This window comes from Falco punctatus (genome assembly GCF_963210335.1).
Source record: "Falco punctatus genome assembly, chromosome: 8".
Lineage (NCBI taxonomy): Eukaryota > Metazoa > Chordata > Aves > Falconiformes > Falconidae > Falco > Falco punctatus.
In genome coordinates this window covers 39,117,819-39,132,812 of record NC_137588.1, presented here as the reverse complement: position 1 = coordinate 39,132,812, position 14,994 = coordinate 39,117,819, and the positions used below count along the sequence as shown (strand labels likewise).

Sequence of the window (14,994 nt, the reverse complement as noted above, 5' to 3'; positions counted from 1 at the left end):
ATCCCTGGCAGTGCTCCAGGCCAGGCTGGATGGGGCTGGGAGCAGCCTGGGCTGGGGGGGTCCCTGCCCGGGGCAGGGTTGGGAACTGGGTGGGCTTTGAGGTCCCTTCCAAACCAGTCGTGATTCTGTTACCTTCAGCATTTTTGGATGAAAGCAGGTAAATGAAACCACTTGCAGCTAATAATGGGAGAACACCAGGCAGAAGATGTGGTATGATTTTGGGGTTGAAGGAGGAGATAGAACACTTACTTTTGTTTAAAGCCTATTTAAACAACAAAATTTATTAGAAATGTTTGGTTAGAAGTTATGTAATTATTAGGTTTATTGAATCCCAGCATTTATTTACAGTTAGCTTGTTAATTTGAATGTGTACATCGATCTAGTGTTTTGTTTAAAGATAGTTTAGGACACCTTTGACTTTGAAAAGTTGAATAATTCATCCACATTCCCTTTCTGCCTCTATTGTAAGGTGAATTCTTTATAGTTTACCTACGTATACAAAACCAAACTAGGTATTTCTGTCATCAAACATTGTGTCAAGGTTTCTGGAAGGGCTGAAGTGCTGTATTTGGAAGTTGTGGACTTTGGAGTAAAAAGTCAGTAGGCAACAATAATAGTAACAAATATATGAAATCCTGTGTGTGTATGAGTAAGTGTCTGTGGTATAATTTAAGGAACCCAGTAATATGGTCAGGAGAAAATTTTTGAGAGATTTGTTGGCAAAAGTAATTGAACTAGTGTTGAGCCACAAGAAAATCAGTGGGGGGGTCAGCCTTGCCTAAACCTTGATTTTGAAGCTTTTTTCCTATCTGAATAGGAAATAGTCAAAATAACTTTTCTAGTTACAGTCAAAGGAAATGCTGTGTATATTCACCAGCAAGTTTCTTAGAATTGACTCTGCCTGTAGTTGCAAACTTTACAAACATAGTGGTGTGTCAGCAACATCACAGGTGCCATTATAAATGTCAGCAGTATGTAAGTGGTATTTGTAAATAAGCACAAACACGTGAAATGGTCTACGTTTGTTAGTCAACCATTACACACCTTCAGTATGCCAAAGCCTGGTGCTTGGTTGAGTAGCTCATGTGAGTTGAATGTACATTAAATATCAAGTGGTGTTACACAGCTTGAAAAGAAAAACAGCTTTAAAGAAAAAAGCAGACTTTTCTAAGTCATTCTGTTAATGCCCAAGAAAATGCTTCCATGAGTGTTAAGAAACCACTGTCTATAGACTCCAGGAAAAATCATTTATGGATCTCTCTTGTCCATACTCATTCAGAGCTTCAATGGGAAGGCAGAGTGCTGCAACTCTGAAGAGTAGCTTGAATCATCTTGCATGAATATTGCCCTCTCCAAGGATATTGGCATGCAAAACAGATTTTGTTCATCTTAGCACATTTTGAATGTACCTCACAAATGGATTCTTAACCACTTTGAAATGAACAGGCAGACTTTGGATTAAGTTCTCTTCAGCGGAAGCGAACTAAGGCATGATCGATGCAGATAGGTGGAAATAACTCCTTTTCTCTTCTCAGAGCACTGCCACTGCTTAATTTGGGTACTCTGTGTTATTTTCTACTGGATGTATGCTGGAGGCAATTTACTCTTCCCTGCCCCTTCCCCTCTCTCTTAAATACATTTTAATTATATCTCCTGTATTCAAATTGGGAGAGTGAAGTGTCTTCCAGAGGTATCTCTGCGTTAAATGTGGGGCTACACCAGTTTTATACAGCACCTTCAAGAATCTACAGATAACTGATACTTGTGGGACCAACTTCTACTTAAACAGTGATGGGAAAATAAGATCTGAAAAGATCAGAAAGTTCCGAGTTGTTTACTCTGCAGTGAGAAAAGATCCATGTAACACCACTTTTAAATTCAATCCCATTTTATGAAAGTGACTTTTGAAAATCTCAACATAGATGACTCATGATAGGTTTAACATTATCTCTATAAGCAAAGCACTTGTTTGGATGTTTTTTTTTCTAAAAATGGCAAAGTACGGTGGTGTCCAGAGCCACCACCCCAGCACAGAAAAAATGCAGCATCTGTATATTCTGTTGTGGCTCAGTAAGTGCGCGCTAGCTTCGCAGGGTCATGGAGCAACTTCCAATATACCGCCAAGAAAAGGTGAAAATGAAGGTGAAAGTGGTTCACTATTTCCCTTTTTCTTTTATCAGCTGGAATCCAACCCTAAAACTTCTTTAAAACTGCCAGAATTCATTGCAGTTCTAGCAAAGACAGAAGCAATTAAAAATTGCTTGGTGTTTTATTTTTCAATTTCAAAATTTTAATTTATATAAATGATTCTATTGAAGTATTTTTATTGTGTGGCAAGAATGTTTTAGTGGTGTGTTTGGGTTGAAAGCCTTCCCAGCAAAAGCATTCACGGCTTTCATCTAGGGCAACCATGAACACTGCAGACCTTGCAGGAGTGCTGGCGCGTCCATGTCACTTCTGCCGAGCAGTTGCTAAGACTCTTTGGAGACCTGACGAGTACCTGGTGTGTTTTCTCAATGTCTTAAGCTCCACAATTGACTATTCTTCGAATATGAAAAAAAAACCAACAACCTGTAATGAAAAATACATCATGAAAAAATGTCAAAGGCTTTAGCTGTATCATTGCTTTGAGTCTGATTGCCTGTGGAAGACTCTCTGAGGTAACTGCTGCCTTTATTTTAGAGGTATTTCCAAGCTGTCCATGTGCTGCTGCTCTTAAGGCCTCCAGGAGCTGCTTATGGCTGCTGTGAACGCTTAACTGACGGCATTGCCAAAAATTTCCCAATGGCCAGAGTAACTGCACAACCCTTAAGTCTTTAATATGAGTCGGAACAGATCTTTAACTTGCTGGCGAAACTTGTGATCTTTGTGACTTTGAAATGAAGAAGTGGGAATATTAAGCACAGACCTTGCATGCATGAGGCGTAAATGGTTTCTCATGTTGGCTTGTAATGGTGTTCCTGGCATTTCATACCATCAGTAAGAGCACCTACTAATAGCCAACTAAACTTTTAAGAGTTAGGATCTTCTGGTAATGACCTTAAAATAGTTTTTTGGCTCTGAGCTCTGCAGTGAAGGTGTTTTTCTCTGCATCCCGGTGGTTGTGGCCATCATAAACCATATTTAATGTTCTTTGCATTGTCCCAGGTTGCAGGGGGAGTGTGCTAGGTTCTGCAGGTCCTCTCGTGGTTCAAGGTGAAGTAGCTGATGAAGGACAGGGTCATTTTGGTTTTGTTGACCAGGATGTTTGATTTTGATAAGGGATTTCAGATTTTAGGAGGAAAGTTTTATGAGTGTGGCCAGTTGACTTAAGCAGGGTAAAGGCTGCCTTTTTTTTTTTTTTTTTTTTTTTTTTGGTAGTTGAAGTGAGCGAGTTCTACTAAGATCTTAATGATTTATAATGAAGTAAAACAAAACCCTCCTGGTTTTAACTCTTCTTTTGTTAGAGACTACACTGCAGATCATGTGCTACATCCAGATTTTTATGTGCAACAAAAGCAAAATTGTTTAAGGCATAGGCTTTCTAATGGTGATGATTTTCAAGGCGCTTTTCTAATACCAGCCATCTGATAATGTTCAAGGAAAAAATTTACATCCTGATGTCCTCTTTACATGTCCTTGCCTCGCTGTTATCAGTGGCAGTGCTAAAAGGGCCACGCTCGTTTCATGTCTGTTAAGGTCTTTCCCAGACATTAATATTTATTATTTTTTTAAAAACATCAGCTCAGAACTTAAACTTGTTTACAAAATAACCAAAATAGCCTTCCAAAACAGATTGTTTTGAGATTCTTGTGTATTGCTTTTCTTGATGCAAAAAATATTTCCTGAAAGGCTCACCATTTCAATTGACAGATGATAACAGACATCTTTATTTAACTCATGTCAATATTTTTCAGCTTTCTGTGATGTGTGTATCCATAGATACTTCCCAGTGGAGGAGGTAGACCCCTTAACTTCCTCATGCTTGCAGTCAAAGAAAATGTGTGAATATGCTTTTCTTCATTGTTTTAAGCAAATCCTTGGAAGTATTCTGCCAGCTCTGCAGACAACAGAATTGAAACAAGATTTGCTACTTTTGAATCAGCAGAGATGTTGGGGAACACTTGCAGTGAGCTGTCAGAAAGCACTTTGGTCGTACTCCGGGGCCTTTAATACTGCTATTGCCCTTTCGGAGGGCTTAGTCAAAACTTCATAGGGAAATTATTTACAGGAAAAGTGGGGCTGTACCACCAAAATCAAATTGGCAACTCTCATTGCGCTGGATCTATAAATTGATGTGGTTAACATATCTTCTGTGTGTCAGGTTCGAAATAGGATGTAAATATTCTTAAAATGGAAAAATAAGTTTAGCACCATATAAAGTCCTCATTCAGTGTTCTGTGATGTTTATTATTGAATCGGAGCTTTCAAGCGGTTTCTGAAAGAGATAGCATGGTGCTGACTGGACAGAAATTAATGAGATGTATTTCTGTTCTCATAGATTCGTAGTATGAAGCATTGGTTCAGCTCTCCAGAGAAGACAAGAGGTGGGCAAATGGAAGACCGAAAAATATTTCACCTTTTGAATTCTAGTACTTTTTAGTTAAAATGAAGGACTTTTTAGTGCAGGTAACTTTGCAGTCTTGAGGTTACTTCATTAATCACAAGACCATCATATCCAAACTGTCGTAAGGGTCTAATACTTGAATGTTGCTTCTTATAAACAAATGGAAACCTGATGATTTATTTTCCTCACTTGGTGAAGAGTTTTGTAGCTTGGCAAAATCTTCATGATTAGGACTTTTAAATTGCTTGTGTTGCAGGTGTCTAGGTGAATTAACGTGGCAGATATATTTGGCACACATTTTGAAGTCCGTTTTTCCATCATGATTGAATTTCATTTTGAAGTCACCTTACCGGCACGTGTTGGGACGTTCACGTATCTGTCCCTCAGGAATGCTCCTCTGTGTGGGACTCCTCCCGGATTTCACAGTTGAACTCCATTTGACAGTAGAACTCATCCCATCCTTTTTGTTGACTCAAGGTGTGACTGAAGATACAGATCCTTTCATCACATATTCAAATGAATAGTTTCTGACTGTAAAATAAATCTGGCTTGTGCCCACTCAAAAGTTGCTGCCAAACATCTCAGGCTACCAAGCCTAATGTTTAAATTAATCTTTAAATTAACTCTTGCAGTTCCACCTTTTCTACAAGCAGAGTCTTTTAAGTGCTAAATAATGAATTTCTATGATGAGAGTGATTTACTATTCATAATTTAATGTTTTATTACTTTAAATTTGCTGTAGAAAATAAACCAACTTTTTGATTTAGGGCGATTCTGTTATCTCTCAGAGCAACTAATGATGGCTTCTAACAAGTGTGTTTGTCTTTTAATCAATTAGCTAATAATGAACAATAAACTAAGTCTTTCAAATAAAATTATTTACAAGTAATTTTTTTGAGTGTATATGTATGTTCTTAAACTGGCTATGAATGCAGGTTGTAATGCTTACCTTTCTATACAGAAACTGGTCTGAAGCCCAGAATGTGTGGAACACATTTCTCATAATCTTCCTAATAAATCGGAGGAATTTCAAGATGCCAGCCCATTATTACCAGACTGGTGCTTTTTCTATAATAGGGAACTAGCAACTAATATGTCTCCTGTCAAGTTTAAAAATAGCGCTACATCTCCCATTACCACACCTATTAGTTCCCTCTGCACTCAGAGAGATTCTAAATCAAGTATCCTTCATCTATTTAAATCTAATGTAAGCCTTCAAGATCATCACTATTACCAAATTTATAGTAATAGGTACACTACTGGAAAAGATGAGTCTTGTAAACTGTCTTTAGCCCTCCAGCACTGTAAACACAGTCCAAATGAGTTGGATATAAAACCATTAATTAATGAAAATTAATTAATACCATTAAATAACATTAGCAGCCTCTGTGTTAAAATATCGTTATTCTGGGTTTTTGAATTATATGGCAAATGGGAGCGTATAATTAACTTTTAAATCAGAATAACTAATTTTCTATCAAATACAGTTGCTAATTTTGCATTTTCAGGTTATACTGTCATACTAGATCTGTACTCTCTTTTTTTAAAAATTATTTTATTTTCCAGAAAGGACTTGTTACTGGCTGAAGAGCTATCCAAAATAATGTTAGAACTTTTTGTGAAGAGATTTGTTGTTTGTTTTTTTTTTTAAATATCAGCAGCAAATTCATGTCAACTTCTGTAAATCTGTTGAAACCATTACAAAGAGAAGGCAAAGGAACAAAGTCTGTGGAAGAGTAATCCAGTTTGCTGGTGATGCGTAGCCGTGGCTGTACTTGTTTCCCTGGCAGAGCATGGCCCTGGTTCTCCATCACACTTCTTTGACTTTTTTTTCTTTTGGCTTAGAAATTAAGAAGACTCTCCTGCTTACTTATGAAAATTACTTACTTTGCCTTTGCTAATCTGAACTCACAGAAGTAGTTTAGAGATTATCTAGTATCTTTGATACCCTCTTCCAAGTAGTATCTGGTCCCACGTATACCACTTAGTAGGTCAATTAGAGGTATACAAACCAGGTTGTGTTGTAATGGCTGTTCACGGTGTACTGGGAATCGGGAGGTGGGTCATGAAGTTTCCCTTAAAAAAATATGTCATTTGAGTGCTGTGCTCCGAAGGGGAATTTATGCTTCCCCACCCAGGTAGTGTTGGCTCTATGAGGGTTTGAGTTAACCATAAATGTAATACACAGGTGTTTTTCTCCACTGGGGGGAAAAAATGCAATAATTTATTTAGTATTGATTAAGATATTTGAAGAAGGTGATTGAGGATGGCTTCAAGTATAGGTGCAAAGTATTTATGACAGTCTTGGACTATATGAGGAAAGAAGATAAAAGGAAAATTCTAAGGATGAATTCTTGCTTTTCTATAGCTGAAAAAAAACCATTTAATTTACAGCAAGAAATGATGAAGGTCATTAGTGCCTTTGCCTAGGTAAAATAATAAACCAATTTAAATACTAAGTTTTCAAATGCATGGTCTGCATGTACATTAACAACTCTTTCATAAGGATTTATAACAATATTGTTTACTTGGCAGGCACAGGATAATGTACAGATTTTACGGCATGCTACTTTCTAAATACGTAATCTCCAAAAGGAGCCATTGCCGCCTCTTGTATCAGGGTGTCTCTGGATTAATAACCGTGGGACATCTTTAAACTGTAACTTTCAATTCCTGCTGTTGCATTTCAGGGTTGAAAGCACAGATGTAAGAACTGAACCCGGCAATCCTCACAGTTTGCTTTTTAGTTACGATCAAAACAATTCTTCAAAAATTCTGTTGTTTGAAATTCTAGTTGCATAATCTCAAATGCTGCTGTGCTTCTTACCTTTATGGGATGCACACCTGCCCTGTGCTCTCATGTGCCAGTGCTTTGAGGAAAGTAATTCTGAGAATGAAAGGGAAAACAAGTTAATAATTGTATTAGTGTATTACAAGCAGCTGATTTTTCAATGTATGTGTATTTCCAGTCCTCTCAAAATAGTCCATAGAAGAGTAACTTAGTCCCTTAAGCAAGCCCTTTCAGCAATTCAACCAAGTATCATAAGTCTTAAACTAAAAGGGATTTTGAGGCAGAGTTCCCAGGTGGGGGGGAATCCTTACCTGAGATCCCTGCCACTTTCTCCCATTCACTTTTATTTCTGGCTGGGAATTTGATTGTCAGCGTAACAAAGAAAGTCTTTGCAAACATAGATGTAAATCCTAAGCACAGTAAAATTAAATGTGGTGTTTGAGTGTTTAGTGAAACAAAAGCAGGCAGTGCAATCCGTCCAGGTTTCGATCTAGACAGTGTTTAGCATCCTTGATGCCTGCAGGTAATACTAGTTCTGGGTGTTCTGTAGGTGTGTGGTTTATGGATGTCACCAGTAAATTAATGTGAGTGCTGATGCAGACGTCCAACTAAAGGTGAACTATTTTGCTTTACCACATTCTCAAAAGAAGTAGAGAATTTCTTGCGTTTTCCAGTCGATTTATATAAAAGATTGAGTGGCATTCTCGTTTTGTGCGCTTACACAGTTTGGTAATGACAAACCTTGGAGCCGGTACTTTTGGGTGATCTAAATAGGAGTTAATTTTTGGTGAAACATTAAAATGTGATTGTGTTTAAGGTGTAGCTCCACGGTTTTGGTGAGTCATTGTCATGAGTGGGAGGGTAATGCGGGCTCTTTCAGTCTAGGTCTGTGTGTGTACATGCCGCATCCACGCTGCGGCTGGGTGCAAACCGTGGGGCTGGGAGGGAGACGGGACACTGGGGGAAAGGTGAAGACCCTGTAATAGTAATTTGGGAAATCCCTTTTTATCAGAACGTGGAACGTGAAAGGGTTTTGCCCCTGTTGGGTGTTACACTGTCTTCATCTGAAATCATCAAAGGCTGCAAGTATGTTTATGTCCACAATGCATACCTGATGGGCTTTGTAGTCGGTTGAGCTATAAGACGCTGAACCACGTGTGCTCTGGATACGGTGGTGGAATAAATTTCTCATACGTGTGGGACTGCGACCGTTAAAACAATCATTACTGAAACCATATACCTTATTTCCTGTAACAAATAGCAGCTCTCTACCTATGGAATATATTAACAGTTATTCCTTTGGTTTTGGATTGTTGCTCAGCTATTTTGTTGGACAGATACTTAGACATGATCTGTAATTTACGTTGTCTGAATACGTCAATGAATGGAGCTAATTATGGCTTTCTGATGTGAGCTATGCTGATGTTTGTGAAACCGCACTTCTGTTTATAAGACAGAGAGAATGTGTGTTCTGTAATAAATCATGGAAAACGATGAGTTTTCTCTACCTGGGTTGGTTTACAAAAATGCTTTAGTTGGTGTTCACCTAGAGCTTAAAAAGAAGCCATGGTTTGTGTGGCTAGTTGAGCAGTTAATTCTTCCGTACCATTGAAGGAAATATTCATTTATTACTTTGTTTGGTACTCGATCAAAGGCAGGCTGTTGGGTCAGACAGCAGCGGCCCATTTAGGGACTCCACTTGCTGTTCTTCTGCAGCGTGCTGGCCGGGTGGCAGAGCTGCAGCAAATGACACAAGTCCTGGCGGAGTGCCACCGGCTGAACGCGGGCTTTGCGACAGCACCCGATTACCTACCTAAAACATCGCGGTATTTGGATATACCTCTGTATTAGTCACATTGGTTTTGCCACTGTTACCATGTGGAAGGATTTTCTTATTTCGGACGGTCTCTTCTGCACGTGGCACAGGCAGCGTAAGAGACGCTGGGAGCCCAGGGTGCCGTGGCCCCGCAGCTGGGGCTGAGCTGCTGGAGGAACACCCAGGATTGCTGGCTCCAGAGAGGAAGCGCTGGAATGAGCGAGGGGAAGCAGTTCTGTTTTTCTAATATTTGTTGTTTTCTTTGAAATGGGGAAAAGAATACCTGGAGTGATTTATATTTAATTGAGGATTGCATTCCATCAGATACGGTGAATGTTCTCAGGCCATTTATCAGCTGTGTCTTTTCAAGACCTCTGAGGAGTATATGGTACTTATTTACCTTAACTTGGCTAGGTCAAGGGAAATAAAGCAAAAATAATAGATGTTATTTTTGTATGTGAACAAAACTGGAAGTCATGCGGGTGAAATATGAGGTAAATGACTGTCCTACCTCCTTCTGTGCCTTTTTAAATAGAAGAAATTATTAGTTAAATGTAATATCATTTCCTTTGCATTATCAGTGTATCTTTTAAAATGGGATTTATATACTTTTTCATCGCTCCAGCTTAGTCAACCCCTGAAGTTGACGTGACGTGTATTGTGCTGCCATTATTCTGTAGTAGCTTCATATTTAGGTAGCATCTTGTGTAAGAAAACAAAAAAAAATCACCCCAAACCCCCACAACAACAAAAACCTAAACCAACGCCAAACAAACAAGCAAAACAAGCCAAACAGGGAAAAAATGTGCCCTACACGTTTTTTTTTTCTCAATTGAATTTGATGTATATTGCTGGTAATGTATATGGCTCATTCGCCACTAGAATCCTGCAAGGGCTAGTGAGGATTGTAGTGAGCGGTGCTTAATTTTTTTTACTTTTTTTTTTTTGGGCGGGGGGGGGAGCAAGAGTTTTGTAAGAAAGCCTTTCAGCTTCAGATCTTCTCTGAAAAATGTGTCACTGCTGACTGTCACCCTCGCATGCTGCTGCTGTGGGGTCTATGAGTGTTACTGTGAAGAATGACATAGCAAAAGCCATCTAACACCCGCTCCACCAGGCATCCGCAGTTGCAACCCAGCTTCCCAGTGTAAATAGCCAAAAGGAGTTTATTGTATGGCGATGTTTGTGCTGTATTTGCATAACGTGTTTTTTATTGATCAGTCTAAAGGTAGGATAAATGCAGAATAACCTAGATGTCGGGGACATCTTTAAGCAAGAAGGAAACCTGAGAACTGAAAAAGCCTCTTACCGTCAGTGTGTACAGTCATTCTCTGTCCCCGTACAGGGCATGCAGTGACAAGTGTTGCAAAATAGAACCAGAGCACGTTGTTGATTCAGCTAAACCTGGCGATAAAACTGGTTTCAGAACTAGTCTGATGAAGTGCAATTTGATCAGATATTTCATGAACAAATTACTATATTACTGATACTGCTAATGAATTGTAAATTCACGGCAGCTCGTTCTCCCTGAGTGACTGACTCAGTGGCATTTACCAACTTTTCACATACCCCTCTTTTTTAGGGGCTGAATTTGCAAAATGCTTCCCTCTAGTCCTTTGAGTTAATTTTTTGGTGACATTTGATGACAAGCGTAGCATGATTAATTACAAATTGTTCTTTAGGTGAATAGTGCAGATTCTAAAACACAGCTTGTGTTTTTATAGCAGTTATTACTCTGCAGGCTCCAAAAGGTCTTTGGAGTAGAGAGGATGATTTCGGTTGCATCATTGTAAATTCAGAAAACGTCAGTGATCTCAAAAGTGTGATATTTGAAATTAGGTCAGTGGAAAAGAGATCAGAATCTGCTTTGCTACCTGAAAAAAGAAGCAAGGTCCAAAATGGAGCGAAGTCTCTGCTTCCAGAAGCCCATCATTCTTGGTTTTGAAAGGAACGTGTATGTCAAAAAAAAATAATTCATTTGAAACAGTATGGGGGAGTAAATAATAAAGCAAATTATAACCTGGATCCAGGCTGGGTTATGGCAAGAAAGTCAGAGCATGGAATACTTGTTCTTTGGCTGATTGTTCTGTAACAACCCGGGAGATCTGTATCGCCGTTTCCTCTGGCACTGTGACGGGCCAATGTCTCAAAGCTATTTAGAGGTTTCTTATATTTTTGTCTCCCAATTAAATTTATTTAGTGTTTGGATTTTTGTTGCTGGATAGTTAATCTTTTGATAGCTACAGTGTGCTTGTAAGTTGGTTGGTTGTTCTCTTTTTTGTGGTTTCCCCTACCCTCTTGATTGCAGAATACATAGTTTTCTTAACCTGAACCTAAGTTTAACTAAATTCCAAAGTTGAGATGATGGTTGAGATTTTTCTGGAGAGTATGTAGTTCTCTGAATTCTCACTTCTTGTCACCAGAGGCTTTGAGAAGGTAAGGATTACAGTCTGAAACCACTAGAAATTACAGATCAGGAAATGGATGTACGGTTTTGTGATATACAGCATCGAACACGAAGCCTGAGCAAATAAGTTTAACCAAGAGCTCTCCCTTGGTAGGGTGTGTTGAGAAGAAACCATCAGAGAGGCAGCCATGGATGGCGAAGACCTTTCAGGTTTTTTTTTTTTCAACTTTTGTATGCGATGGTTTTGCTTGAAGCATCTGAAAAGCAGCTTTTCAGTACCCCAAGTCTGTGACTCATGAAAGAGATGAGCAATAGTCACAGGGTTTTTGTCTTTTCCTTTGCTTTGGGCAGCGCATTTTGCATCCTGTTTGTGAGCAGCTCTGTGGCTTCTCATCTGAGAGCCTCCTTAAGCCTGTGATGCTGTTCTCTTCCAGCCATTTCAGAGTACTCCAAAACAAAAACCCCTGAAACCTTGCACACACACACACACCCCCCCCCCCCCCGAAAAAAAAACCCAAAGAAACAAAAAACCCCGATGTGATGTACACCTCTGGTAGGGTCTGAGCATGTTGCCTGGGTGGTTATCCCCGCTCCCAGTGATGCAGGGGAGAGTCCCCGGGGGATGCTCAGACTGCATCTCCCAAGGCTGCTCCACGCATCTGGCTTTAAGTCACTTGCCCAAATTACCATTATTAGCAACTACTGGGGCTGAAGGCTGTTTGCATTGTTCTTGAGCTTTATCTACTGTCAGGAAGAGGAGGGAAACCTATGTAAAAATGAATAAACTACTTCCTAACCTATAGAAGGATTGTTTGTATTTGAGCGTGTAAAGTAAAGCTGCTTTTCAGTATCTGATTGAAAACAAAACAATAAATTCAAAATACAGTATTTTTACTCCTGCACGTTTTGATTCATTTAAAAATTACAAATGGTATCTTTTAATGGTTGAAACTAATAGGTGTGATAATTTTGTCATCATAATTGCTAACTAGCCTTTGCTGAAATAAACTCATTAATATAATGTGAAGGATTAATTTCACAGGAAAGATGAAGACACTGTAAGGCCTTGCAATATGTTTCTGCTGTTTCCAATATAATTTTCTTAAATAAGAAAAATAAGATGTATTACTAAAGTGAAATATTTCTCTGTTGTCATTTTTCAGAATCCAGACTGTTCTGAAGTGCTTGGAAAATGAGTGTTCTTCTCATTGAAGCCTTTCACGGTGGTTCCCACAAACAGCTGATGGATCTTCTCCAGGAAGAGCTACAAGATGACTGTGTCCTCTATACACTGCCTGCCAAGAAGTGGCACTGGAAGGCACGGACTGCTGCTCTGTATTTCATGCAAACAGTGCCAGCAAGTGCTAATTACAGGTAACCCAGGAACTGAATCATTTCTGAGCTCGAATTAGAGGGGCCTTCAACCAGGTCTCCTGCGGTGAGTGTGTGGTTATGCGCACGCACGTGTGTGTGTGTGTGCAGGCAGATGGAGACTTCCATCTTGCATGGACTTTTTGGGGTATAACTGGGAAACGACTGCCATGTTTTAGGGTTTCCTGCACTATTTTGTCTTGCATCGCTAGTCCTTGAGAGTCTCTCGGTGCAAGAGTATGGATACCTGTTTACATATACATGTATATGTACAACTTAATTTAAAATTATCAAGTGAGTTCAGTAACACTGAAAGGTTTGAACTGTGCTTCACAGCTTAGGCTGAAAGATGGCACAGATGTGAACACTGCAAGCTTCCTCGCTTGCCCTCGGATGTATCTATTAGCAAGTCTGATTTATCAGCGTGCTGCTCAGGCTGACCTGGAGGATTAAGGGAGCAGTTTTATCTTAATGATGGTCCAGTTCTGTAATGTGCCAGCAACTGTGGATGTTGGATGTCAATTATGCATTTATGTAAGTGGCAAATTTCTATCAGCTAGAACCTGGACTGATAAAAACAGACTATTTAGGTCATCAGATAGCTATCATGTAGTGCGAATCAGTCACTCTAGAACGAGCTGTCTTTAAACCCAGCGATTTTGCTTGGCCTACCTGATCGGTTGAGATGTGGTAAGATGATTGCCTTCAGCAGTGGCGTGCCGCGCTGCACGGCACGGGAACGAGCACTTGGTTGACTTTGCGCCTTCATGGAGAGGGACTGTTTGTGCCAGGGGATGTTTTAGCACCAGCAGCTGCTTTTCAGCGGCGGAATGAATTTCAGTAGGAGTCTGAGCACACCTAAATGATGTGCTTAACTACCAGTTACAGTTCACATTGGGGTCTGGTGTTTGTTACCGGGAGCAAGTAGACCTAGTCGGCTGGGGAAGGGATATGATTTTTTTGAGAGTAGATCTTGTGCTGTAGAAGGCTGCATTTGAACAGCCGATGCAATGTCTAATCCGTTTTGGAATGCATGCTATATAAATGTACACCTTTTCTGTGCCTGCTTCTGGTTTGCATTTAAAATAAGCTCCCATCCCAAGCCAAATGTTAAAATTAATTTTCCCCAGTTTGTCTTGTGCAAGGCTTTTAGTGTTGGTTTCCTATTGCTTTCCTTTTGCAACAATTTTGTTTTGGAGGAGTGTATATGACAAACTGTTATGTAAATTTGTCTTGTATCACTACCACATCCTCCAACGCATCGCAATGTTATCTGTGTTCCTTCAAGGTCAGCAGCCCAAGCTGTCCAGCACTAACTGTATTAAACTAATCAGACATCACTCATAGACATACACTTCATTAGTTTAACTTACAGTTACATTGACCTAAGATAACTTAACTCCAATTTGTCAAGTAACCCACATCTTGGGGGAAGGGGGAGGGAATTGATGGCAAAAAAAGCCCCCCAAATCCCACAGGAAAAACAACCATCCAACAAAAAAAACCCTCAACCCAGCAGCCTGAAAACTCACTTGAAGTGAATAAACTTGCAATCTGTCATAGACTTATGTGCAAATATAACCTTTACTGACAGCAAATAAATCTGGTCTAACCAATAGAGCATCTTAGAGAGGAAAGCTTTTCCTTTGCTGTTGCTGTGAGTTTGATCAGACAGAATCACATAGTCAAAGTTGACAAAGATGCGATGTTATAAAAAGAGTATGTACCTTGTCCTCGCAGGCAGGATAAAATATTAGGAGCAAGGGCCGATGTGACTGGTGAGAGGAAAACTGATTAGAGGTACCTTCTGCTTTACTTGCACATTTTTAATGTTTGTTTTGTAATTGAATGTTTCAAATATTTTATTAAATTGAAAGTATAAGTGCATCAGACTACAACCTAATAAAGCTGACTACTCTCTCCTGATAGAAAAAAACATTGATTAAAATTAACATTCATTCTTTTATTTCCAGCTTGCTAGTAACCACTAAAGACCTGTTTCCGTATTAAGACAAAATCCTCATTGTAAACTGCAGGAGTGTGTGTTTGAATTACACATTTAAATA

General features: G+C 39.4%; 1 protein-coding gene across 19 annotated transcripts in view; it reads left to right on the top strand.

Moving 5' to 3' along the window:
- GTDC1 (glycosyltransferase like domain containing 1) overlaps positions 1 to 14,994 on the top strand; it is a 342,121-nt gene that overhangs the window by 48,328 nt on the left and 278,799 nt on the right. For 18 of the 19 annotated variants that reach the window (XR_013930064.1, XR_013930065.1, XR_013930066.1 and 15 more), the window contains one exon: positions 12,721 to 12,931. Coding sequence is in view for 12 of the 19 variants with exons in the window: in XM_080399708.1 (XP_080255834.1) it covers positions 12,750 to 12,931 (182 nt within the window). In the remaining 7 variants the exon portion in view is untranslated. Of the gene's footprint in view, positions 1 to 12,720; positions 12,932 to 14,994 lie in introns of those variants that run through there. The other variant, XM_080399701.1, reaches the window with a different exon arrangement.